This window comes from Pleurodeles waltl, chromosome 9 (genome assembly GCF_031143425.1).
Source record: "Pleurodeles waltl isolate 20211129_DDA chromosome 9, aPleWal1.hap1.20221129, whole genome shotgun sequence".
NCBI lineage: Eukaryota > Metazoa > Chordata > Amphibia > Caudata > Salamandridae > Pleurodeles > Pleurodeles waltl.
This window is the reverse complement of record NC_090448.1, coordinates 464,689,213-464,714,935: the sequence shown is the minus strand read 5'-3', so window position 1 is coordinate 464,714,935 and position 25,723 is coordinate 464,689,213. Positions and strand designations below refer to the sequence as shown.

The 25,723-nt window shown below is 41.6% G+C and overlaps 1 protein-coding gene across 1 annotated transcript in view; it reads left to right on the top strand.

Moving 5' to 3' along the window:
- LOC138259506 (tumor necrosis factor alpha-induced protein 2-like) overlaps positions 1–25,723 on the top strand; it is a 197,207-nt gene that overhangs the window by 113,687 nt on the left and 57,797 nt on the right. The window contains exons 3-6 of the mRNA XM_069207293.1: positions 169–820; positions 12,748–12,862; positions 17,273–17,395; positions 24,298–24,398. Of these exons, the coding sequence (XP_069063394.1) occupies positions 169–820; positions 12,748–12,862; positions 17,273–17,395; positions 24,298–24,398 (991 nt within the window). The remainder of the gene's footprint in view (positions 1–168; positions 821–12,747; positions 12,863–17,272; positions 17,396–24,297; positions 24,399–25,723) is intronic.

The following is a 25,723-nucleotide window of genomic DNA, read 5'->3' as shown; positions in this document are numbered from 1 at the left end:
GGGGTTGGTGATAAAGATAAGATGGCAGCCAGGGAATCAAAAAACATAAGCAGGAAGGCAAGAGGATGAAAATGTAGTCAATAACATTTGTATGTAATAGTAGAGAAAACTAAGTAAACAGAGAATAAAAAATTCATAGGTTTAAGTTTTATCATTTCATTTTTACAGCTGAAAATGTTCAGGATTTCATCTATTCTCGTGAATTCCACAATGCGAGTAAAAACCTAATTGTGTTGGAGCGGGAGGCATATGGAAGCAAGAGCAATGCAAACATTGAGGAGGTGACTAAAAAACAGGAGAAAGTGGCATTACTCTTCAACGAGCTTGGGAGAGAAGTCTCTGAAATTATAGGAAAATCATTGGAGACTTTGTTCAGTCAGAATGGAAATGAATCCAGAATTATTTCAGAGATCACTGAGGCTGTGAAAGCCGTAGCAGAGCAAGTCTACGAGGATGAAAAATACTACACAACCAAGGCAGAACTTAAGCCAAGGCCCAGGAAATGGAAGCAGAAATGGGCGAGAGTTATCAAGCAGTCAGTTGATAGAAGGATGAAGGAACAAGCAGAGACGCCAAGTGGCCAACACAGTTCAACATTTGCTAAACAGTTGGAACATATGGGCAAGACTATGACTTCAGACATGATTTTAGTTGTGAATCATCTGAAACCTCTTTACCCCGATATATTTGAGGTGTGTGATGTCTACGCAAAGAATTTTCATGATTATTTCTCTGCACAGCTTAACGCAATGACTGATTTGGAATTGGGAGAATCAGATGCTCTTCTTCTCCTGGTATGGTTACAATGCATCTACCCAAAGTAAGATTTTACAAATTGTTTCAAATGATGTAAATGTACTGTCAAGTATTTTTTTTTTTAGTTTATAGTAGTACAAAGTATTTCATCTTCCTGTGAGGCAGAAACAATGCAGATAAGTGCGATTTCTGTAACTATACAAATTTGAACTTCTGGACATGACAATGAATGGGAGAGCTTTTAAAACACCTTTTTCTCTCCCTGATTCGGCATCATCATCTCAGAGCGACCAAAAATCTATGGGCATGATTACGAGGCTGGAGTTCATGGGACCGCCAGCCTCGCAGTGACGGTCGGTCCGCCTCACTCCAGGTGGTCCAACCACAGCATTACAACATGGTTCCCGACAGGCTGACAGCAGTTGAAGTCATGGTCAGCCATGGTGACGCTAAGTTCAGTGCTGCCGCGCTGATCACAAGTCCGGTTTTCGCCAGCCTATTCATGGTAGGGACCAGTGCAGAGGGACACAGGGGGGCCTCTGCACTGCCTGTGCCACTGGCATTGTCAGGGCAGGCCCCCTCCTGCCCAGCACCTTCGCAATGCACACTTTCTGCTGTGTAGACAGTGCGCTTTCCATGGGTGCTGGTGTGCTACAGTATTGGCCTCGGCTCCCGTAAGGGATCGCAGACCAATACTGTAGCACTGTTCCCACCGGCCTGACCGGCGGGAAAATCATAGGGACCTGGGCAGGGCAGGCCCGCTCCTGCCCAGCACCCTCAGAATGCGCAGTATCTGCTGTGCAGACTGTGCACATTCCAAGGGTGCTGGTGTGCTACCGTATTGGCCTCTGCTCCCTTAAGGGATCGGAGATCAATACTGTAGCACTGTTCCCACTGGGCTGACTGGTGGTAACAGCATATTATAATGTTCCCGCCGGTCAGCCATGAGTTAACACGAGGTAACTTAAGAATGTGTTTGCCTCTAATGATGAGATGATACTATATACACAGGGCCACTGGAATAATTAGATTCTGTGGCTGTGGTGTTTTCCACATGATCATGGATTGCAGCATTTGCCACATAATCCACCATCTGATGTATAATCTGCAGATGTTAGCAAAAAAGACATTTTGTTTCTAGCTCAAATGTGGACTTGCAGTGGAAGGCCCAATGCAGAGGTTGCCTGGTCATCTTTCAGATGCTTATTACTGTATTTGGTTGTTAAACTAATGAGCTGAAACATTTGCCCAGACCATGTTAACATGTGAAAATACGACAAAATGAATAAATAATACTATGCAGAAAGTGCTGAAGTAGGTTGCATAGTTTGCCTTTTCTTAATGCACAATTTAGTCAAAACTGCTGCATAGTTTGGTCTTCCCCTGCCACTTAATTCCAGTAGCCCTGTCTATACACCTTGAGTCTTCATACAGCAGTATAGAATACCTCACAATGCATGGCAAGTGTTGTCCTATACACTAGACAAGACATCGATATGAAGCATATTTTCTTTATAAGGAATGACATCAGTTGATTAAGGTTATATGTGCACCAGCATGTTGCAATACTAGGTGACATCCAGCTATTCAGGGCGGTGACCAATAGATATACAGGGCTGTTCCTTGAAGGTCCCTTTAATTGATAAGGGAACACAAAACTAAGAGGGTAGAATTTATTGAATCGATTTGTAGTACAGGAGGGAATTGAAGGCAGTGAATGTGGTGCAAATATCTTACTCCTATCTTCCTATTATTTCCATCCCATGCCCATAGCATCAACAGTGATACATAAGCAAGTTAATGCAACCCTAAGTCAAAGGTAATCAAACTTTCATCAGAAGTGTGTTACTTTCCCTCCGTGTTGTTGCAAGCTAGCATCATAATCACTAAACCGGTGATAGGGAACACTTAGCTTTATTTTTGTTTCCCACCCACAAATGTGAAAGGAAGAGGAGTGAGGATCTGTGATTTATCTTCCTCCGAGAATCCAAATTTCTTGCATGAAATGCCATCAATGGTCCAGTATATTCATTAGGGCTTTTAGGTGAATGAGTTTTTGACCATCCAGTGGCTAGGGCGATGCAGGTTCCAGCAGGCTCAATAAGCCGAGGATGCCTCTCCTCACTAAGGGCCAGATGTACCAAAGGATTTTACCCATTCTGTGTCTATGGGAAGAAGCTTTCGTACATATGACCCTAAGTGTGTTGTTGTGAGGCTCGCTGTAAGTGGCAACGGGCAAATCTGGCAAGCCCCTACGCCCTTGATTAATTTAGGCTCCATATTGCTGTACCACGAAAACTTCACTTTCACTTGCCTTACCGAGATAACTTTTAGTCCACATATTGTCAATAAACGAATGACAGGAATTTAACATCCTATAGAATACGTTTTAAATTCAGTGTATTAAAAAGGACATTGTTTTCAATTAAATACAGATATGTAAAAACACAACTGATGACATTACACGTCACCTTTGTTGAAGTTATTTGTTGATCTCCCTATTGTTTTCTAATATGCTGGATAACGTCTTCTGTAGATTTATGGAGTCTTTCTAGTGTGTAACTTTATGGTTTGTTAACATTTTCCCCCCAAAATAGCAAGAATTGACAAAGCCATTGGGTCTGGGATATCTGTAGATACACAATCATCAGTGGAAAATACCTAGAGTACAACAACTGTAGTATCTTCTTGTTTTTGTTGATTTGCAATATGTGATGCTTCATGACCCATGGAGGTGCCAAATTCGTTAGTGCATGCTTTGTGTAGTGCATGATGATGACAGTGGTGCTGTTATCCTATAATCTCTTGTTAAGTTTAGGGGTGTGGTGCAGTGAAGATGCATGAAGGATAGAATGATTGAGCGTTATGGTATTGGTATGCAAAGTTGGAAAGTGGTTGGGCTGTAAGTGTTACTATTGTGGGAAATGTTTGGTGCTGTGCAGATGACTAGCAGATAACACAAACATGGCACACACAGGGGATTCCCCAGCATCTGCACCAAGGGGAGAGAGCTTGGAAAGTACCAGAGAGACCAGGTGGGAGTACAAGACAAGGATTTCAAACAGGGGAGCAGTCGAATCTTCTGCACCAATGAAGGGCATTGGCAGGACAGGGTAAACTAGATGAAAGCAGAAGGCAAGCACAACATGCACAGCTGCAATCAAAGAATGTGCGCCAAGGAGCAAGGGAGATGGGTAGAACAGGTCAACCTAGGAGGGCACACCAAACAAAGATGGCACATATGGAAGCAGTTTTAACATTTGCACTGAGGGCATATTGGCGGGGCAAAGCAGTGCAAACGTGATAGGAGAGAAACACAAATATGTCTAACATAGGAAAAGTTTGATCATCGGCTACAAGGTGAACAAGCATATGCAATGCAATAGGTCTCCCATTTGTTTGAGTTAGAGCTATTGGCAATGTAAATGTATAACTGGACTTTTATTGAAACATAAATTGGTCAACCCTACTGAATAATTTTGTCCTCTCTGCCACATAATTCCAGTTTCCCTGCATCTAACTAAAGCACTTCAATTCATCTTTTTCCTCTATCTGCAGCAAAAAATGAAAATATTGCCATTATTTATTATATTTATTTATATTACACACACATATACACATAGAAGTAGATTACAACAGTCGTGAGACAGCGCATGCGTGCTGGCTAGGCTTGACCTAAAAACCTGGACTGAGTGAGATAAAAGGGGCACTTCCTGGTCAATGCTTTAAAACAAAAGCATTTACTGCTCACTGGTGCAGGCCTGTACTAGGCTTAAGGCCGCAGCATCTTGCAGCTTGAAGCTTCATCCCGTGCAAGGCGGATATTCAGTCCTGGCAGTTACCTAGACCGTGTGGCCTCCAAAGTTATATTTATTGCTTTATCAAATACTGCTAAAAAAATTTGGTCCAAGAAGTATCTAATTGCATAATAATAATGTTATCGACATCAGCAGTGAAAAGGCTGAGTTGCCTTTAACAGGTCGTGGAAAGAGCTTGCGACTTGAAAGTTGCACTTGAGCATTTGCCAAAGTTGAGACACTTTTTGTTTACATCCAGCTGCTAATTTCCATTGGAGGTTCCCTCGTGATGCCCTAATGTCTGACTCAGACATGTGGCTTGTAGCATCCTTGGTGCAGTGGCTAACCCAGGGTGATGAGCCCGCTGCCTGCCGGCCCTTAGTGCACACTGCGGTCTCCAACTAGTCGCAGATGGCGCCTAGAGAGCCCTGGAGGTGCTGTGGTGGGAGTCGAAAGTACAGCGCTGGGTACGCCTTAATAGTGAACAAGCTTTACTCCTACATTATGCATTAATGACCCTAAAAGCGCTGAATTATCTGCTTTTACAAACTTTTGGCCTGACGAGTTAGCATTTCTTGTTCTCGGCTGTAGCCCGCTTGGGGGCGAGGTGAGCTCCGGCCAGTAAGATACTGCACTTCAGAAGCAGGATGTTAGAGTCTCCAGCATCCTGTTTGTGCCTTGTCTCGCTGTGTGATCTTGGGCAAATTGTTTCACGTGGGCCATACAGTAATGGAAAGTTGGAAAGATGCTTATAAGCTGTGATAAAATCTTATTTATGTCTGTTTAGTATCACGTCGGCTACATCCTGTTTGAATTCATAACACTTTACACAGCTTGTAAACATACAATGTATACTTAGAAATAGCATTACATACAGGAAAATACCAAAGGAAAGAAAAGTCGAAATGACAGTTTAACATCTGCTTCTTCAGAGTGTTTCTTTACATCGTGGGAAATGTGATTATAGTAGGAGGAAAGAGTTTTTCAACTCCTTCGCATGTAAACACCTAATATTTGCACGTGAATGCATGTTTAGCCTCAGCTCTGCTCCCTCAGTGAAGGGCTGCTGATATCACAGGCCTGGAAAAGTTCTGCCTGGGTCCGGCTGTCCGTATGCCCACTGCACTGTGACATGCTTAATGACTTCAGCTAAAGAAACAAGCCCACGAAACAACCAAACTGCGGGTGCTTCACTGTTGTGTGGCCATGTCTGATAAGCCGGCCTGGTACGCAGCGCAGAAAAAGACGCAGGACACAGTATTGAAGTGCGTTTCCAAAAACTGCTGCGTGAACCTCGCGGCTCTCCTTTTATTCAGTGCACGCCTTACTTCAGGCATGCAGGAAGAAAGCAAGAGCGAGCAGGCCCTGGAAAAGCCCCCCTCTGTTTTTATTATGTTTGCAGAGGGAGCTGGTGGGGGAGGAGGGACTGAGCAAGCACCCACACTGTTGAGGTGAAACAGGCAAATGACAAAAAAAAGTCCCTTACAGAAGAGATAAACAGGACATAGCGTAATTACACAGTACTTTATGCTGCTCCCAAAGTGAAAAAAGGCAGGACAAAGAGGCAGAAAAAGCAAGGATTTTTGAAGGACACTGCAACTAACAAATGAGAAGTCTGGAACTCACTTTAGTGTATACTTTAGTATACAGCAGGCCGAACGCTAACACTCAACCTAAACATGAGTGGGAGAGCAGGACAGATGAAGTTGAAGCCCGACATAAAAATGGCAGAGATGAAGGCAGTCCGAGCACCTCCTCTAAGGAAGACAAGCTTGGGCAGGACAGGGCACATTAGGTGGGAATACCGGGGAAGGGCTGCATACGTGGGGGGCATTTGTGTAAAGAAGGAAAGGGGTGAGAAGGGATAGGCAAACCATGTGTGGGTCATGTGTCGGAAGCTGGTAGGTCTCAATGATGGGGATCTATGGTGTAGACTGCATAAGAAAGACGGGACAGGGGGTCATTCATCAATGTGTATAGTAGAGTGGTGTTAGCTACACATTCACACATTCATTCAGCCTGAAATATGCATAAAAATGGAAGCAACCCACCATTGCAGAAGGGTTTAAAGGAATACATTTTAAAATGCAAGCAATGCTAGATATTTTCACTAAAACGAACACAATTAGAAAAAGGCTGTGAGAGAGATTTTAATCTTTCCAAATGAGTTTTAAATCAATACCTATTCATTGGGTTACCTTATCCAGTACTCTCTACGATGTCAGGTAAAGAAGGGCATGGCTGCCATGACATCACAAACAGGAAGTCGAAGGTTACCAGACCTTCTGTTGACATCAATAACAATTTGATTCACAGACTGGGAACTCTCGCTGCAGCCTCACTTATTCTTTTACATACCTTGAGGTAAATGAGTAGCATATTGCGAGTGATCAGTCCAGTCTGTAGGGGAATCCTCAGTCAGCTTTGAAGCAATTCCCATCTGACATAAGGACTCACTTGTGTAACAACACAGCAGTGTCTCCCACCTCCCCATGTGCCTCGCCTACTGCAGCAAACCTCTTCATCATTCTTACAATCCAACATGCCACATATTCTGATGATACCTTTGTATTCTGAAAACTCCCCACCCACTACATTTTCAATTTATGACAATCCACCTGTGTGAAAGAGGGGATATGTCCCAAAAGGGATTCCTGTACCCCCCCGTGCCCTCCTTTGCAGTTTATACAGTGACATTAGGAGGTAAAATGCTGCCCATCGCAATGCCTGATACTCTAAATTCTGAATGGCTTGCTGTGTTTAGATCCAAAATGTGTCTGGCACCTCAAATGAAGCAATGACTGAAGGGGGCGACACAGTGCTGCATCCATGTATTTTTATCATGTACTATTTAAAAAAAGCTCTGGATAAATACCCAAGGATATCTTATATCTAGACAAACGTTCAGCCAATACCATAGTGGGTTGAGACAAATGATGGAGCATCAATTGTCAATGCTTTTAAGTAATAAATCAAAAGGGTTGAGATGTAAAACTGGGGGCACGTGAGTTTCATATGACAGTGGCCTTTGTGCAAAGAAAAGAAACCTCCATAGGACAAAATTCAGATTATGAATCAATACGGAAGGCAGCAAGTAGTTAGTAAATTCAAATCTGCATCAAAAATGCCTTAAATAATTTAAATGGGAGCGTATCAACATAGGTCTGCCTGCTAAGAAAGGAAACAGTCAGAACTAAATCAATGAACGTCTAAGTATAAATTAACAGACAGACCAGTGCGGAGTCTGCATTTCTGGAAGTAAGCAAAAAAGTCTGCCACATTACCCAAAGAGGGCACATGTTATAGGCTTTATGCAGTGAAAGCCACACACTGAACATGGTGAAATTTGGCATAATAGGCCTGTACTAATAAATTTGCATACACATAAACCAAAACCGTTTCAAGAAAACATGACACATCAAATGAGAAACACTTAGGAACACCTACCTTTAACATATTCACAGATGTGAGGAGCATTGTTCTGTAACATGCTGAGTATTCAAGACTGAAAAAGTTAGCAAAGCAAAACACAACATCACAAAGTGACATTGTTGGAATATGATATATATGTAGGGACACATATGGATAGGTGCAGGATGTTATATTTAAGTTATCTGAAGAAAAAGGACAAGTGTAAATTTATAGGGCTGTTCACAAAAGTGACTTCCGATCGTGAGTAGGTTACACATATAAGTTTACTTGTACCCTTTTGACTAACTTTACTACTTTGGGCTATTCATCAATTCAGAGTGGAAAGTTACTCTACAAGTGTAGATGTACAAGCCTCTGGCCCCTGAAATAAGTGGTGTAGCCAAATGTACTAGTAAAAATTACTATTGGCAAAAGAAGCACAGCTCGCCTCTCACACTACATGGCAAACCACTGGTACCTCAACCCCCATATAAAACTCAGTCAAAAATAATATTACATTACATTTAACTAATTAAAATAATTAAAACTCTAAATTCATGTAATTAAATTACTTATAACAACTTCTTTAAATGACTTAATTATTAACATATACCAAAAAGTGTTTTTCTTTACTTTAGGTGGAAATGTATTTCTTAATTTAAACTTCAGAAAATATATTTTTTGTTTAAGTTAATATATTTAAATAAATTAATGGTTTAATTCACAATTGAGCTAATTAACTCATTTTATTGGAGTTAAGTAAGCGTTGCAGCTTCTGCTGCTGGCTGGGGGGGGCGACGCTCCTCCAGCCATATGGAGGAGCCGCCCCTGATATGGATAAGCACAGGATGATATATTTAAGTTACAACAAGAAAAAAGGCAAGTTCAAACTTACGGGACTATTCACAAAGGTAAAGTACACTTGTGAGTAGGTTACACACGTAAGTTTACTCTTATACTTTTTAGTAACTTTATTACTTTGGGCTGTTCACAAAATCTGAGTGTAAAGTTACTCAAAAGTGTAGACTTACAAGTCTCCACGCCCTGAAACAGGGATTGAAGCCACATTTACTAGTAAAAGTTACTACTGCAAAAAAGAAGTTATTCTGGCACCCTACATGGCCAGCCACTGGTACTGCAACACCCTCCCATTGAAAATAATAGAGATAAAGATTTAAAATAAAGCCCCATTAAAAATTATGTCAAATTAAATAAAACCTATTTATTATTTAATTAAAAAATATTTTAACAACTGTTTTTAAAATTACAAAATTATGTAATCATTTTTAATTTAAAGAATAAGAATATAATAAAATAACTAAATTACTTATAATTCTCTAAATCACTTTTAATACATATTAACTCATAATAAAACACATATTTTCTTAACATTTTAGATGGCAATTTACTTTTTATTTAAACTTCATACAATTATTTCTTTATTTATTTCAATATATCTAATTCACAATTATGTTAATTTACTAATCATTTTGAGTTAAATAAACTATTTTACTTCCCCCTACAATTTATCACAAGGACACTCCTCAGTCAGGGTGAAGATCCCCTTGTGGTACATTTAAGGAAAATGTAAAAAGTGTATTAAACGTTATAATAAATGAGTGATTTGTTTATCCATGTATAGTGAGGGATAGAAATTATTAAAATAGTTTAATTATATTATAAATAAAAATACTTTTACATTCATCTTAGAATGAAAGAATAAATATCGTTTTGCGTTTAGGTGTTTGTCATTATTAAATCATGTGAGGTGCTGGAAATATCCAGCTATGAGCTGGCACAATTTATTACTGTTTTTGGTAATTTTGCTGTAGTAGACTTAAAGGTGCTGTTCGTGAATAGCTGTGGGTTTATTATTTTGAGAGTGAATACATACCCCTTCCTAACACCCTCCTGTCCCTCCCTAAACCCCTCTACTCCTCCCTAAACTCTTGTCATTTAGTAGTAAGTATACCCCTTTTTCAAGTCACTCCCACTGGTCCCTCCACATTTACTACTAAGTAGTACAATTACATTTATGAAGAACTTTCTATGGAAAAACTGGGAGAAGTAGAGGTGGAGATGTATGCTTCTAAGTTTGTGAATAGCATTTTGTATTACCTCAGTAGTAATATTGTACTACTACTACTAAATGTACTAAAAAATGCAGTTTGTGAATAGGCCCCTTAATAGGGTAATGCATGATGGTACTTACCTGGAAAAGTGTCTATGAGAACTAAGATTTAAAGTGTAGTGCATATTCCTCCTGACTAAGGGCCTCATTATGGCAATCTGAGGACCTCCAAACCTACAGTGGCGATGGGACTGCAGCACGCCACGTGGTCCCACAGCCACATTATGACCCTAGCCGTCAGACTGCCACTCGACCGCTGCGACCACCAGGATCATGGATCCCAAAAGGTTGTAGGAATGTCTGAGTCATGCTCAGCCACGGCAGTGCTGAGCTCAGCGCCTCTGTGCTGATCACAAGTCTTCTTTTTGCCAGCTTTTTCATGGTAGGTTCCCCACCATGGAAAGGCTGGTGGAAAGCCAGTGCTGGAGGCCACCGGGGGGGCCTGCACTGCCCATAGCATGGGCAGTGAAGGGCCCCCCCTGCAAGCACATTCAAAATGAGCACTGTCTGCAGTGCAGGCAGTGCGCCTTCCGAGAGTGCTGTTGTGCCACAGCATTGGCCTTGACTTCCTTAAGGGTGCAGAGGGAAGCTGAGGCCAATGCCGTGGCACTGTTTCCACCAGTCTGCCCATTGTAAATGTCATGATATGATGTTCCCACTTGTCAGCTCAGCAGAAACATCATAATACGACTGGGGTGTGGGGGCGCCGGTATGATAGCCGCTTCCTTACTGTGACTTTGGCAGTCAGCTCGTCAACTGCCAAAGTCGTATTGAGGCCCAAAGTTTCAGAGCTCTCTATCGCTTTGCAATAACAGCATTAGGAGACGCATTTGGTAAAATAATTTCAAAGTGCCACACAAAGGGTTAAAAATGCTAAAATTATAGCAGTGTGCTACATATACTGTCCAAAAATGTTTGCAATTATAAAAATAAAAGAAATTGTGAAACAATTTTTGAGCATTGTACAATGATTCAAGGAATTTTACGTATACAATTCGAAGGATAACATTCACACACAGAACAGGGCATTGCTCGCTCACAAAGACATAGCTTATTCACAATGATGAAAACCAGCAAAATTGAGGATTAAGATTCGTTAAGTTGCTAATAATAGATATTTATTCATAAGATATGCAAATATGTGCAGGTGTACAGAGAGCAGTTGCTTGTCCATTGTATAAATAGACCAGTCCAGAAAGACTACGGCAAGACACAACAATATAACATGAGAGCACAGTGTCATTCTTCTCCTTTGATAGCAGGGCATTGTTGAGCCTGCATTATGAGGGACTTGGATGGTGAGAAAGTGCGTCTCATGACTTCATTTTATCAATATACGGAGGCCCCATTAATCCACACAGTTGGTTCAAAGGCTAACCAGTGAATTACTTATCTAAACATATAGGATCTAAGAGTTAATATGTGGGGATCAACTAATGAAGGCTGTTTTCATTAGGTAGAGGAGGCTGAGCACAGAATCATGAACAGAGCGGGTTTGACAACAGATTCATATATTGGCATAAATACTCATATTTGAGATAATTAACATGTTAAATCACAGAATAACATACAGAAAATGGGGGTATCAGCGAGGCTTGAAGGAAAGAGGATCAACTGCCAGTACAGAACAATAGTTTTTACCCAAGCAAAGAGGCGCGTTATAGGGAAGGCTATCCTGAAGTGTAGTCTTGTAGTGTTTTTCCAGGTTGAATGCCTTGTGGAATGTTTGTTTTTGCTTTGATCATGGTAGTTGGGAATACTAAAGGGTTCATTGCGAAATTGGCGGTTCGACCATGGGACTGCCAGAGCCGCAGGGAGGACACTACTGTCATCCCAGAGGCATTCCCCTCCCCCATTGTATTACAATGTTCCCACCGGGCTGACTGGCAGGAACACTGTACATTCACAGTACTTTGTTATTGGTCTCAGCTCCCTTAAGAGGCCCAAGACCAATACCATAGCACACCAGCACCCTCGCAATGTGCACTGTCTGCAGACAGTGCACATTTCAAGGGTGCTGGGCAGAAGGCCCCCTGACTGCCCATGCCATGGGCATGAGCAATGCAGAGGCCCCCCTCTGGCGCCCTGCACAGCCTTTCTGCCAGCCTTTCCATGGTGGTGAGAATGCCATGGAAAGGCTGGCAGAAAGAGGACACATGCTCAGCACAGCGGTGCTGAACTCACCACTGCCATGGTTAAGCACAAGTCGGACCGCCATCCGACCGTCACGAACAATGTTTCCCTGGCAGGTCCGCCCGCCAGGGTTCTATTGTGGCTGTTAGTTCACCTGGAGTGCGGCTCTCTGACTGCCACCCCAAGTCTGGCGGTCCTCTAACCACCAGAATCGTAATGGGGCCCAAAGTAATGTTTGTCTTCAGTTTGTGAAAGAAGACTGAAATAGACTGAATTCGATTTTTGATAGCATCTTAATCATAACTGGCCGTGAGAACATGGATGAACCTAACCTAATTTTTATCTTCCTGTAGGTAGCCTAATGTCTTGCTCATTTGGTTTTAGGCTCATTCAGAACTTGTGGAGTTCACCATAAAGGGAAATATTGCTGTATTTAATTTTCTGCCACATGCTAGATGATTTCTCTGTTGAAATGTCACGTCTGTTTTATCTCTTAAACATAATTTATTGTACTTTTAGTGAAATAGAAAACCATCCTGATTTAGTTCACATTGTGAACTGGGATAACTTGGGACCTCTCTTGCCATATGAAAAGGTTTCAGAGCTTGAACAGCGATATATTTCAAACGTAGAGGTAAGTGCGGAAATTCCTCTTCTTCTGGTGTTGTTTAAATGTCCAAAAGGTGGTGTACCTCCTAACGTATCTTCCTTTCACTCAGTGGCATTGCAGTTGTCCTCCACCTTTTTTTGGCTAACTTTTTTTCTGACAGTAATTTAGCTCATTGTAACCAATGCTCGTAAAGCTGGATGTATACTTATAAGCTTATCAAGCCAGAAAAAGGCTGCATTACTGAATTTACGTTGTAAAATTCACTGCACTGTCACTTCAATTACTATTGACAAAATCGATAGAAAATTGTTTGTTTGAAAATAGTGCAAGCATCATGGTTACAAAAGTCCTTCTCTGCAAAACGGCTATAAGAAATAATCAAAGAAAACAACCACGCGTGATAAAGGACTTAAGGGGAAGTGACAAAATGGGTAGGATCTCCGTTGTTTCAGCCGTGATTACACACTTTCACAGTGGGATCAATGTGCAAAACCTCTGAAAAAATGTAGATGTCCTCACCCTAGGGTTTATCCTAAGATTTGAAAATATTTGGGACTATGTAACTAGGACTCTTTATAGCAATATATGCCAATCATAAATGTTTAGCAGTGCTCCTCCTTACTAAGGCTTACTGTACAATTATTTATAAAAATGACATACATTCAAAATATCACGCTAGCACATGTAAAGCAGGGCATGTTTTATCCTGTATTTTAAAAGACTTGAAAGGTGGAGCATAAGTTTGTCAATATGCAAGGGGGGACATCAGGCCACAAACGAGTTGAAAGATTGGCAGCAAAATAAATATTGGACTTAAAGGGGGCACATGTTAATGTACAAGACGTAGTCTACAACGGACCCTTTCATCAGTGGAAGGGGCTGAAAGAGAGTTTGAGAGTATGGATTTGTATAAATGGGTCAAGTCATTTATATGTAGGGAACATGTTGGGCCACTGTACAATAGACAGACCATGGGGATGATCCACTAATACATTACAGAAAAAAGTGTAGTTACTGGTATAATAAGTTATTTTTCTATGGAGTACTATTATGCTATACACCAGGTTTCTCACAAGGAGGACAGTCTCATTTAAGATTGTATACTTATTACTGAGCTGATAGAAAATATGTTTTCCTACAAATATCTTCTACATGCCAATTACGCACTGATTTGCTGAACTTTTTAGCTCTCTTTCTCTCCACTTATGATCTCCTCTCCTCTGGTGGAGGACTACTGGCCTTATTTTGAGATTTCTGACAGGTGAGCGCAGATCTTTTTGTCTTCAGTGAAATGGACACAGTGGTGGTTCCATTGAAGGCACTTAAGCATTGCTGTGCCTACTTCACAATTTTTATTTCAAGAAACAAACCTCAAAAAATCACCTGATGCTCAGGAGGTTTTCTCACTGCATGTTGAGGCCATTAAGGGGGTCATTCCTACATTGGCAGGAACCGCCGAATGACCGCACCGCGGTCAAAAGACCGCGGTGGCCATTCTGGCTTTCCCGCTGGGCCGGCAGGCGACCGCCAGAAGGCCGCCCGCCGGCCCAGCGGGAAACCCCCTTCTACGAGGATGCCGGCTCCGAATGGAGCCGGCGGAGTCGAAGGGGTGCGACGGGTGCAGTGGCACCCGTCGCGATTTTCAGTGTCTGCTTTGCAGACACTGAAAATCTTAGTGGGGCCCTGTTAGGGGGCCCCTGCAGTGCCCATGCCAGTGGCATGGGCACTGCAGGGGCCCCCAGGGGCCCCACGACACCCGTTACCGCCATCCTGTTCCTGGCGGTGAAAACCGCCAGGAACAGGATGGCGGTAAGGGGGTCGGAATCCCCATGGCGGCGCTGAGGATTCCCTGGGCCAGGGGTAAACCGGCGGGAAACCGCCAGTTGCCCTTTTCTGACCGCGGCTTTACCGCCGCGGTCAGAATGGCCAAGGAAGCACCGCCAGCCTGTTGGCAGTGCTTCCGTAATTTTAGCCCTGGCGGTCACCGACCGCCAGGGTTAGAATGACCCCCTAAGGATCTTCCTCATTCGTGACCACCATGCTTTGCATGATGGTACCAGTTACAGAAAATGAGCGATGCTCACCTCAGCCTAAATAGAGTAAGTGAGGCAACTATAGCTATGTGATGGCCCAGTGATGGAAGAACCGGCATGTCAAAGGCTTACACCAGTGGAGCTAGCGAAGATGCTGCCAGTGAATACCTTGCCTCAATTCTAAACAGAGTGGTGAAATACAACAAGACACACACTTGGGGTAGGGGGTTGTAAATATTTATTTAGACGTAATATTATTTGAGAAATGGAAGTGTTGCTTTTAAAAAATGATGGCAATGGTGTAGAAATCCCACTGTACTAGCAGATTTTCTCAGCTTTCTGTGTGAGTCTAAATATCTGCAGAGAGTGACTTCATTAATCTTATCTGAGATGTATGCACTTAGACAGCTTTTATGCTTATGCACACCTTTTTTGACCCACAATGTACAAAAAAGTTGTGAATGGGAGACAGTGTATTTTAAGTTATGATTTTTTGCAGCACTAACAGAAACGCCACAAAATTCACAGTGAAAAGGCAATGCATAAATAATTGTTTGAGAGTATTGAAATTGAACGCTTAGCAGACTGCACTGAACAGAAAGGTTAACTTTTTTAATGAGAAGGTTGGAGGAGTGGCTCCTATTTCTAATCAAGAGAATTTGAATGGACAATGTGGTCTTCTCATACAGAATATTTTGGTAGGAAAAAAAGAGCAGAAAGGGAGAAGAATATAGAAATCATTTTATTGGTAATCCCTGAGGACTGAAATTAATTGGTAATTCAGACCGAGGAACATGTTGTCTGTGAGATATAGGTATATGCAATTGATAAGAATATGGTTTAAATCACAAGTTTATTGGTTGATTTGAAAAGCTGATGTGGTACAGCCCTTGGGAACTGTCAACTAGTACCCATTGTCTTTACCAAAGTACTGAGGGATTTAGTTTAAGAGTATAGAATTGTGAAATTCTATTTAGATTGTGGAACACAGCCATTTAATTTACACATGTGGGCTCTGACTAATTCACAAAATCTCAACCTCACCTGGATTTTTTGTTTCTGTGGTCCCAACCTTCTCCTTATTAAGGAATAGGTCTATCCATTGTACATTTTGAGACCTCAGTGCTTTCACATTTGCAACAGAACCCTAGAATACAAGCCAACAATTACAAAAGTTGAGATAGTGCTTTTAAATCGTCATGATAACCTTGTCATTTTTACATAGTAACATTTACATTGTAAACTGCTTTTATATCGATAACATTCACAATGTTATCAGATATGAGTGAAACATTTTGACCCTAATTCAGATTTGTCCAATAACGGTAACAAGAGCAGAAATATGGATTTGCACCGAATAGGCACTGCCTGACTGCTTTTCCTCTTCACAGTTGTAGTCAGGAACATCAGGAAAAATATGAAGGTAAAGACCACATAATTCTGGGTTTTGCTGCTCACAACAGTCAGTAATCTGCCGTATTATCTCATTAGCCCCATTCAAGCCTGCGGAACCTATAATGGGAAGGTAACAACCCAGGGAAAACTGCAAAGTGCAGTAGAATTTCTGAGGGTGGTATAACTTTCCAGTATCAACCTACACCTTGGAATAAGGCCCTTAGACTTAAAAATAAAGTTTCAGGTTAGGGGGTTAAAGGTAGCATCAGGGTTTAAGGTCAGAGGAGAGGTAAAGGTTAGGGTTGTGCTAGGTGTCATATGAGAGACAGGTCTTGGTTGTATTTGCCTTGGTTTGGAGCAGGGTTGTGGTTTGGGTGAGGGTTGAGGGATAACATTTGTATAGGGATAGGCCTAGGAGAACTGATGAAAAAAACATTTTGACAATAAAAGGGAGTTGATGATGAAAACCTATACAATGTGCATTGTCCATAAAGTGATATGACAGTTTCAAAATGTGAAATATACTCACGATTTGAAAGCAAGAGAAGGATGGCGGCTTTGTTTGAATAGTAGGCCATAAAAGTGCTTTGCCTAGAGTATAAACTGATGAAGTATGCAAGGCTTGAACAATTGTCTCATGCATTAAAGAATAATTATCAGTCAAATTACCAGAACCAAGAGAAAACAAAAGTTAATCTGAAATGCACCACAAAATATTCTTTAACCCTCAAGGTAGGCCTTCTTTAAACCAAAAAAGCAGTAGATTAGCGCTCTCTTTAGTTCCAAACATTGGATAGGTTTTTGTGCACCTAAGTTTCAAATGATGGATTTGAAGCACAATTTTACAGTTGTGTATAAATTCATTTAGATATTTTAGACATTGCATTGCACCTCTTAGACTTTAAAACACAACATATTAATGCGCGAAGAATTAATTAGGTCAAACGTTTCTCAACTTAATTTGTTTCCTGTTAACTTGACTATTTTTATTGTTCCATCATAAAAGGAAATAGTCGAGGCCAGGATGAACACCAGTTTAAACATGGAAGTACAGTTCTGGAATGAAGAGAAAGAGCCGATCATCTTGAATGAAGTATCTCATAGTGAACTGCCCATTGACACAATCCAGGTAAGATTAGAAAGATTAAAAAAAAATATGTCAACAAATATATAAAAAAACAAACTCTAGAACAGATATTATAACATGAAAGCCTAGCACTTTAAACAGAGTTCATTATGATATGGAGATAGATGAACACATTCGTCCCGTGAATTATTTGATATTTTCACACCAGCAAGTCTCTGTCTTCCTGGGTGTCCACCTACTTTTTTTCCATTGAATGACATGCTAAAAGTGAGATGATTTCTGGGCTAGGGGAGAGTTTTCTGACTGTATCGGTTGGGAGGGAGGACATGTCATAAGGCCAGTAATTGTATTGGAAACAATACACCAATATTAGGTGAAATGCAAGGGAACATTTCTTTTAACCTTTACATAGCATTGGAACTACACCTACTCCTTTGGATCTCTGATGTGAGCTAATCTCGATAACTGTAAGCTCTTGTGAAATAGATGTCAGTGCTAACCACCAGTGTCACTTTTTGGAATAAATGCAGCTGCTGTGCAGCTGGTGTTAGATGTTCTAGGCTGGTTGCATATGATCACCTGTGTACAGATATGTGCATTCATGATGGTGGGGGGTGGCTTTGATAAATTGTTTATGGCCTGTGCAGACCATACAATTTAACTTGGGATTAAAAAACATCTCCTCATTTTCTTACTATAATGTGAGTCTGTATTGCTTTACTGAACGTTTTTTGTGTTTTAGCAATTTTGCATTGACTTGAGCTAGAGGGGAGTAGAGCATGCAGTTCCCTGGGCTAGCAAAGGTTATATCTGGAAATATAATATTAATAATTTGCCCATGTGTTTCCACACTTTGGGTTTGGACATATTTTCCAGCCTCCCCATATACTTAATTTGGGCATTGACCAACCCCCTGGGTCAAGTTAATTACTCTGATGTCCAGCTGGTAGATTAAAGCCTCCCCTGCACAGTATGCCCATCTGGAGGGGAATAATCCTCATCCTGAAAGAGGGTAGGGAGAGAATCTGCATAAGTTAATTGCATTCAAACTGGCTGACAAGCCAGGGCATGTCCTTTTCCAAGAAACAATAGAGCGGCCAGCCATGTCCCTGTCTCCTTTGTCTTTTGGTTGAAGATTTATTGGTATGGAACCAGTTCAGCAATGGCATTTGGGGCTAGTTTTAAAGCTCTCACAGAGTTGTGATGGCCAAAGCCATCATATTGAAAAGTCCTAGAATCCTTCAGGATGGATGGGAAGGAATGGATTGGTGATATGTCATTTTGGAATAGGCAGAGGCAATGACCTTCTAGAACTTTCTAACTCACTTACAAACCAATGCACAAGGAAGAGAGGGAGACTAACATTGGGATCTGCAAGAGCCAAAGAAGCACAGACCCTTCGGGAATGAACCCCTGTCTGGAGTGATGGAACACTTGGGTGCCACTGGTGGGGTAGGGGCACACATGTAAAAAGAGCAGAAATACACCAATGTGCGCCTCATTAGCCAAATGAGGAAACAATGAATGGCATGGACACTCTCATCAAGTTAAACCCTAAGGGCAAAAGAATCCCCTAGAATCCCCTGGGTGACATAAAAATTTACATATTTGGTGCACAGTGACCAAGGAGGGCAGGTGCACTATAAATCAAGTTGCTTTAACCAAGCAATTGATGCATGAATACATCATGGTAAAATCTATTAGTGGAATTGAGCCTTACCTCCATCTGAAAAAGCCCAATTATCGGGTATTAGTTTTACTTCTTGTGTTGACTGATATTTTTTTCTGAACTATGAATTTTGTTTATTACTGTTCTTGAGCTATTGATTCTCTCATAATATATTTTTTCAGATTTTCTGGTGATGTACCTTTCAGCCCTGTTAGACCTGACAGCCTTAGGGTGGTCACCCTTAACTTTTTGCCCGCCTCCCTCCACTTTTTGGACACTTTTTGGACACTGTTTTTGCTGGTTTTAAGACTCTGCACACCTTACCACTGCTAACCAGTGCTAAAGTGCATATGCTCTCTCCCTTTTAACATGGTAACATTGGATCATACCCAATTGGACTATTTCATTTACTTATAAGTTCCTAGCAGAGTGCACTATGTGTGCCCAGGGCCTGTAGATTAAATGCTACTTAGTGGGCCTGCAGCACTGATTGTGCCACTCACGTAAGTAGCCCCTTAACTTTGTCTCAGGCCTGCCATTGCAAGGCCTGTGTGTGCAGTTTCACTGCTAATTCGACTTGGCATTTAAAAGTACTTGTCAAGCCTACAACTCCCCTTCTTCTACATATAAGACACCCCTAAGGTATGCCCTAGGTAACTCATAGGGCAGGGTGCTGTGCAGGCAAAAGGCAGGGCATGTATCTATGTAGTTTACATGTCGTGGTAGTGTAAAACACCTAAAATCGTTTTTACACTGCTGTGAGGCTTGCTCCCTTCATAGGCTAACATTGGGGCTGTCCTCATACATTGTTTGAGTGGTAGCTGCTGATCTGAAAGGAGTAGGAAGGTCATATTTAGTATGGCCAGGATGGTGACATTAAATCCTGCTGACTGCTGAGGTTGGATTTAATATTACTATTTTAGAAATGCCACTTTTAGAAAGTGAGCATTTCTCTGCACTTAAATTTTTCTGTGCCTTACAATCCAAGTCTGGCTGGGTTTAGTTGACAGCTCCTTGTGCATTCACTCCGACACACCCCAAACACAGAATACTCAGACTTACTTGCATACATCTGCTTTTTGAATGGGTCTTCCTGGGCTGGGAGGGTGGAGGGCCTGCTCTCACACAATGGACTACCACACCCCCTACTGGGACCCTGGCAGACAGGATTGAACTGAAAGGGGACCTGGTGCACTTCTAAGCCACTCTTTGAAGTCTCACCCACTTCAAAGGCACATTTGGGTATGTAAACAGGGCCTCTGCCCCTTCCAACTCAGACACTTCTTGGAGAAGAAACTTGTAACCAGAACCTACATCCTGTCAAGAAGAACTGCCTGGCTGCCCAAAGGACTCCCCTGACTGCTTTCTGTGAAGGACTGCTGCCTTGCAGTTGCCCTGCTGCCTTGCTGCTCTCTGGCTGAGGTGAAGAAGTGCTCTCCAAGGGCTTGGATAGAGCTTGCCTCCTGTTCCCTGAAGTCTCAGGACCAAAAAGACTTCATCTCTTCAAGAAAGACTCCTTCTGTGGTGAAATTCGAACCACAGCCTATCAGAAACGATGCACAGCCTGCAACGCTGTGAAAATTTCACCGCACACAGAACCGGAATGAAGCAGCCCGACTTCGCAACGAGAAGATCGATGCAGCACCAGCGAAGCATCCGGAATTTCGATGCACGGCCCACTGGATCGACGCATAGCTGAGCCGGAACGACATAGCCCGACTTCCAGAGAGGAATCAATGCATCGCCTGCTGTGCAGTAGAAAATTTGACACAACGCCTGCCGGAGCGACGCAGCTCCTGTGCCTTCGTCCTGCCAGTGCAGGAAATCCACGCACCATCCCCGGGGCACCTGAAAACCCCGCAAACCGAAGAGGATCCACGACCAAACGCCGGAAATCGACGCACAGCCATCCCTGCATGGAAACTAAATGACGTATCGCCGTGTGCGGCCCAAGAAATCGAAGCACACCCCTTTGTTTCCACGCTTCTCCTCCTCTGCAGCCCTTTGCAGAGATTTTTCACTCGAACCAGGTACTTTGTGCTTGAAAGAGACTTTGTTTGCTTTTAAAAGGCTTAAGACACTTTATATCACTTCTCAGTGATATCTCTACATTTACTTATTGCATCTTTGATCATTTTGACCTGCATTTATCCAGATAAATATTATATATTTTTCTAACCACTGTGTGGTGTATTTTTTTGGTGCTATATGGTTGTATTTTATGATTTATTGCACAAATACTTTACACATTGCCTTCTAAGTTAAGCCTGACTGCTCAATGCCAAGCTACTAGAGGGTGGGCACAGGATAATTTGGATTGTGTGTGACTTACCCTGACTAGAGTGAGGGTCCTTGCTTGGACAGGGGGTAACTTGACTGCCAACCAAAGACCCCATTTCTAACAAGCCCTTTGTAGTTATTTTACACTTCTGTATTGTTTGTCGCTTATAGTTGGAAAGTATACCTGTACTTATTTGTGTTACAAAAATCGAATGAAGTTTATGAACTGAACTGAACTTTGCGCTGGGAGTCACCCAGGACCAGCGGTGGGCCCTCCAATCACTCTATAAGAGCTATCATAAGATTTGAAAATGCTGCCCTAAGTCTCCCAAGTTGGAGTAATATGACCTTGACAGACCTATTAGATTTGTACATATGGGTGCAGGAACCTTTGTTTTTAGATTATGTGACTGCTTTGTAGTAATTTTAAGGGTATACGAGAGGCTCACATAGTGAATTGTTCCACACATTAAAGTCTCCATTCACTTAATTAGTAATAACAGAGAATCATTGCTCATATTATTGAAAGTCATTGAAGGGTGGTGCTATCCTGAGGTAATTTAATGTTATTGTGGGGTATTTTGACTTTATAATTTTGTTTCCAACTATTCCCTGAAGTTTATTAACCACAGCCCTAGATTTTATTAGGCACATGAGGGGTATTATGTTTTTGAGGTTCAGGACTTGCTGGTGCACCCCCGTTAGAGGTGCAACGAGCACTGCGAACTACAGGGTACATTTAGCAGGTTACCTGATCTCTCGGTGTTCTCTTAATGTGCACCCCATGCTGATTAGAAGGCACTTCTGAGGGTGTCACCATAGGCATTTTCATCTTCTGTTGTCTGTGGCACCACTGAGTTGTGAGCTTTAGCTCACATTACCTCCCCAAAGTAAGCCTTGGACTGCTCTGCCTCACTACTCTGAAACTACACTGACAGTCGTGTGCTTAAATGGAGTAGTTAGTTCCTAGATTAGGGCTCTGCAGGACACTGGCACAGGTCACCAGTGGCAACGGACCACAGTTGTTACTATTTGTTCCCCTATCTCCTGCCTGCTGTAGGACACTGCACCCACATTCCTAATACCTTGTTTAAATCGTTTTCAGATTATCATAATTATGATAGATGGTTATCCAATGAAGTAAATCTTGGCAGCATATTCACATGTTGCCTGTTAAGAGACCCCCCCCCCGTTGCACTGGTAAGAAGTGTACAGTAACTACAGAATGCAGTAGTTTCCCTACTAATGAAATTTGTGTCAGTGGCCCATAAGACACTATTTCTGGCCCCACTACATTGGAATCTGGTGGATTGCATTCGTCATAATGTGCGTAATGTAATTAGTCATCCACCTGTGCTTGATCAGCATTGACCTTATGTGTCATGTTTCTGAAACCCAGTCGTGGCAGACTAATGTCGTCTGTCCTGTGACCATTAGGAGTTAAACAATTCCATTAAACCTTAGCCTTTTCCTCTAAATAGACTAGATGGGTTTAATGCAGGTCTATGAGCGCTAGCAAGCACTATTAACAAATTCATAAACTTGATCTGAAGATAAACATCTTAAATGCTTAATTCCAACTAGTGCCTTAAAATACACTATCATTCCTTGCTAAAGACATCATCAGCCACCCATCAACAACTAAGTTATAGATGCATCTCATATCTCCTCTGTGTTAGCCGAATAAAGATGAATGACATCTTCAAGAATTTGCAGAATCACACAATATTCTCCACAACAGAAATTTGGGTTTTATATGGGGAAGGTGCGTAGATCTACTTTCGTGACTTGATGCTGAGCATTCCAAAATTGTAATCCTGGTGCACCATTTTATAACATTCAAAAGTGTGGCCCACAAATCTCATGTTCAGCAATACAAATGCGATCACACAGGTCTGATTAATGCCAGACACACATATAGGTCATTCTGGTTGATGGACTCACAGCCCTAGTACTAAATGTGCCCTAATCTTAGAAAACAACCAAATCACACAACCTTCAAAAGAAAACCAAAGACAATCTTCTTCAGACTGCTTTTCCTACCCCATCTCAAAACCCCAGGACTACCACTGATCCAGAAAGGGAACGCGATTATCTGGTTAGATTTGACCCCTGATGTACACAGGATCTTAATATCCACAGGAGATTTACTTTCAACTTTAAATGTAAATGTAAATCATCCACTACCTGTGAAGAGGCTTAGTTAACCATGGATAAGCCTTCTTCATTGACACAGGTGTCAAGAAGTGGCTGTCACGAACAAGTATTTTACAAATAAATAATTAAGTAAATGTATGAATTATTTCCATTTGTCTGGCATGGATCCAACCCTTCTGGACCTACCTTGCACACCCTTGACATGAACTGTTAATTGTTGACTTTCTCACACCTGCATTTTCAAGTATGAAGCAGTATGCATCCTGGTAGCTTTCAACTCTCTTAAATGGACTTTATTACAAATTAAGGATTCTTTATTTGACTGAGATACCCACACTGAACTTCTGCTCTGAAATATCCCCCTAACAGATCGTCTGGGTGTTTACCAAGTTGCAAGCGCACACCCTTTGAGAAACTGTTGTGAGTTATTATTTGGCTTTTGCATTAGTTTTACTTTCATATTTTGCGAACCTTAGCACCACGTTAGTCCCATTTGGAACTATATAAATATATAAATGAAAAATACACAACCAATCAATAGAAATTAGTGAACTGCGCAAAAAAGGCCAGAACAAGAGATATGTGCATCGACATATTAATAGTAGAAGACGCGATACAAATGCTGATTAACATTCCACATACCGAATGAAATGCTTTCCATTGATTGTGCTTCTCGTATTTTGATTGGAATGACCACGATATACATTTGTGTCACCCTTCACCCTTGCCTAGTTTCCTGCAGAGCTGATGTTTCATATGTTGGGAAACTCATGTAGCTGTTCACGTACAAGTTATTATTGCTGGAATTCTGCTATGAACTATTTCAATTCTGTTCCAGGCTCTAAATGGAGAGATTGAAGGAGCCGAGAAAGTGTCTCTTCAACTGGTCAACCGGCTCTTGCCCTTGTTGATTGAAAAGCTGGCTGGCTTTCTAAAAAGGTATGATAACCTATGTGAAAAGGCTGGTGTTCCACTTAAGAAGATGGAAACGTGCACCTCCATTTATAAGTATTAGGTTGGTTTGAAAAAGTCACGATTTTAATTTTTCAAAATGTTTCACCTTTTGAAGAATGGTGCCTATCTTATATTTTGCTTTTTATTTACTCATTTTGTGTTTTTGTTTGTCGGTAAAAAAATAATTTTGCTTCGTGGAATCTACTTATGTCGACATTTTTGCATGTTTGATACTTATAAATAGGTTCTCTCATCTCCAGAGTCTGGATTTATTTCTACAGATGCAACTTGTTTGTAACTTGACCTGGGCAAAATTGAAACTACGTCGACGTAATTGACATACTTTTGGGAATTTTGAGTTACCCTTGCAATGTGCAATTACCCAAATTACTCCATTACACCACATCGAATAATTATTCTGCTGTTTATAGAAACATTATAGCACAGTCGAACATAAAGCTGTGGCTTGGTGCATTTGTGCTTTTCATAAAAAAATATGAATGACACATATACATTTTGAAGAATTTTCATATTTTTTGTGTAATTACACAAAAGCGAGTTATGCAAATTGTGGAATCATGCGTTTATATTTGGGTGGTGTAATAAACATACCATAGATATTAAAAGGGGTACAAGACTGGAGAGGGTCTACTCTAGGGAGATGGGAAAATTATCATCAACTCTTTGGCTTCCTTCACTCAGAGACAGAACTAAGGGCCAGATGTAGGAAAATCCAATTTTGCGACTTGCAAATTGCGAGTCTGACCGACTCGCAATTTGCAAGTCGCAAAATCGGATGCAGAATGGTGTCTCAGACACCTTCTGCGACTCGCTATGGGGTCGCAAAGACCCACCTCATCAATATTCATGAGGTGGGTCGCATTTTGCGACCCCATAGCGAGTCCCTGCACTCACAGGGATGGTGGCCTGCTGTAGTCAGCAAACCTCCATGTCTCTGACTGCTTTATAAATAAAGCAGTTTTTTTTTTCATTTTGCTGCCCGTTTTCCTTAAAGGAAAACGAGTTGCAAACTGAAAAATAAACCAAGAAATATTTTTGCCGACATTCACAAAGGGGAAGGGGTCCCATGGGGACCCCTTACCTTTTGCGAATGAGTTACCACCAGTGTGACACTGATGGTAACTGCGAGTTGGTTTGTGACCGCATTCGCGGTCACAAAGCAACTCTGAATTGCGATGCGAGTCGCAAATAGGAAGGGAACACCCCTTCCTATTTGCGAGTCGCATTCCTAAATTGCGGGTCGGTACCGACTCGCAATTTGGGAATGAGCATCGCGTTCGGCCGTTTGC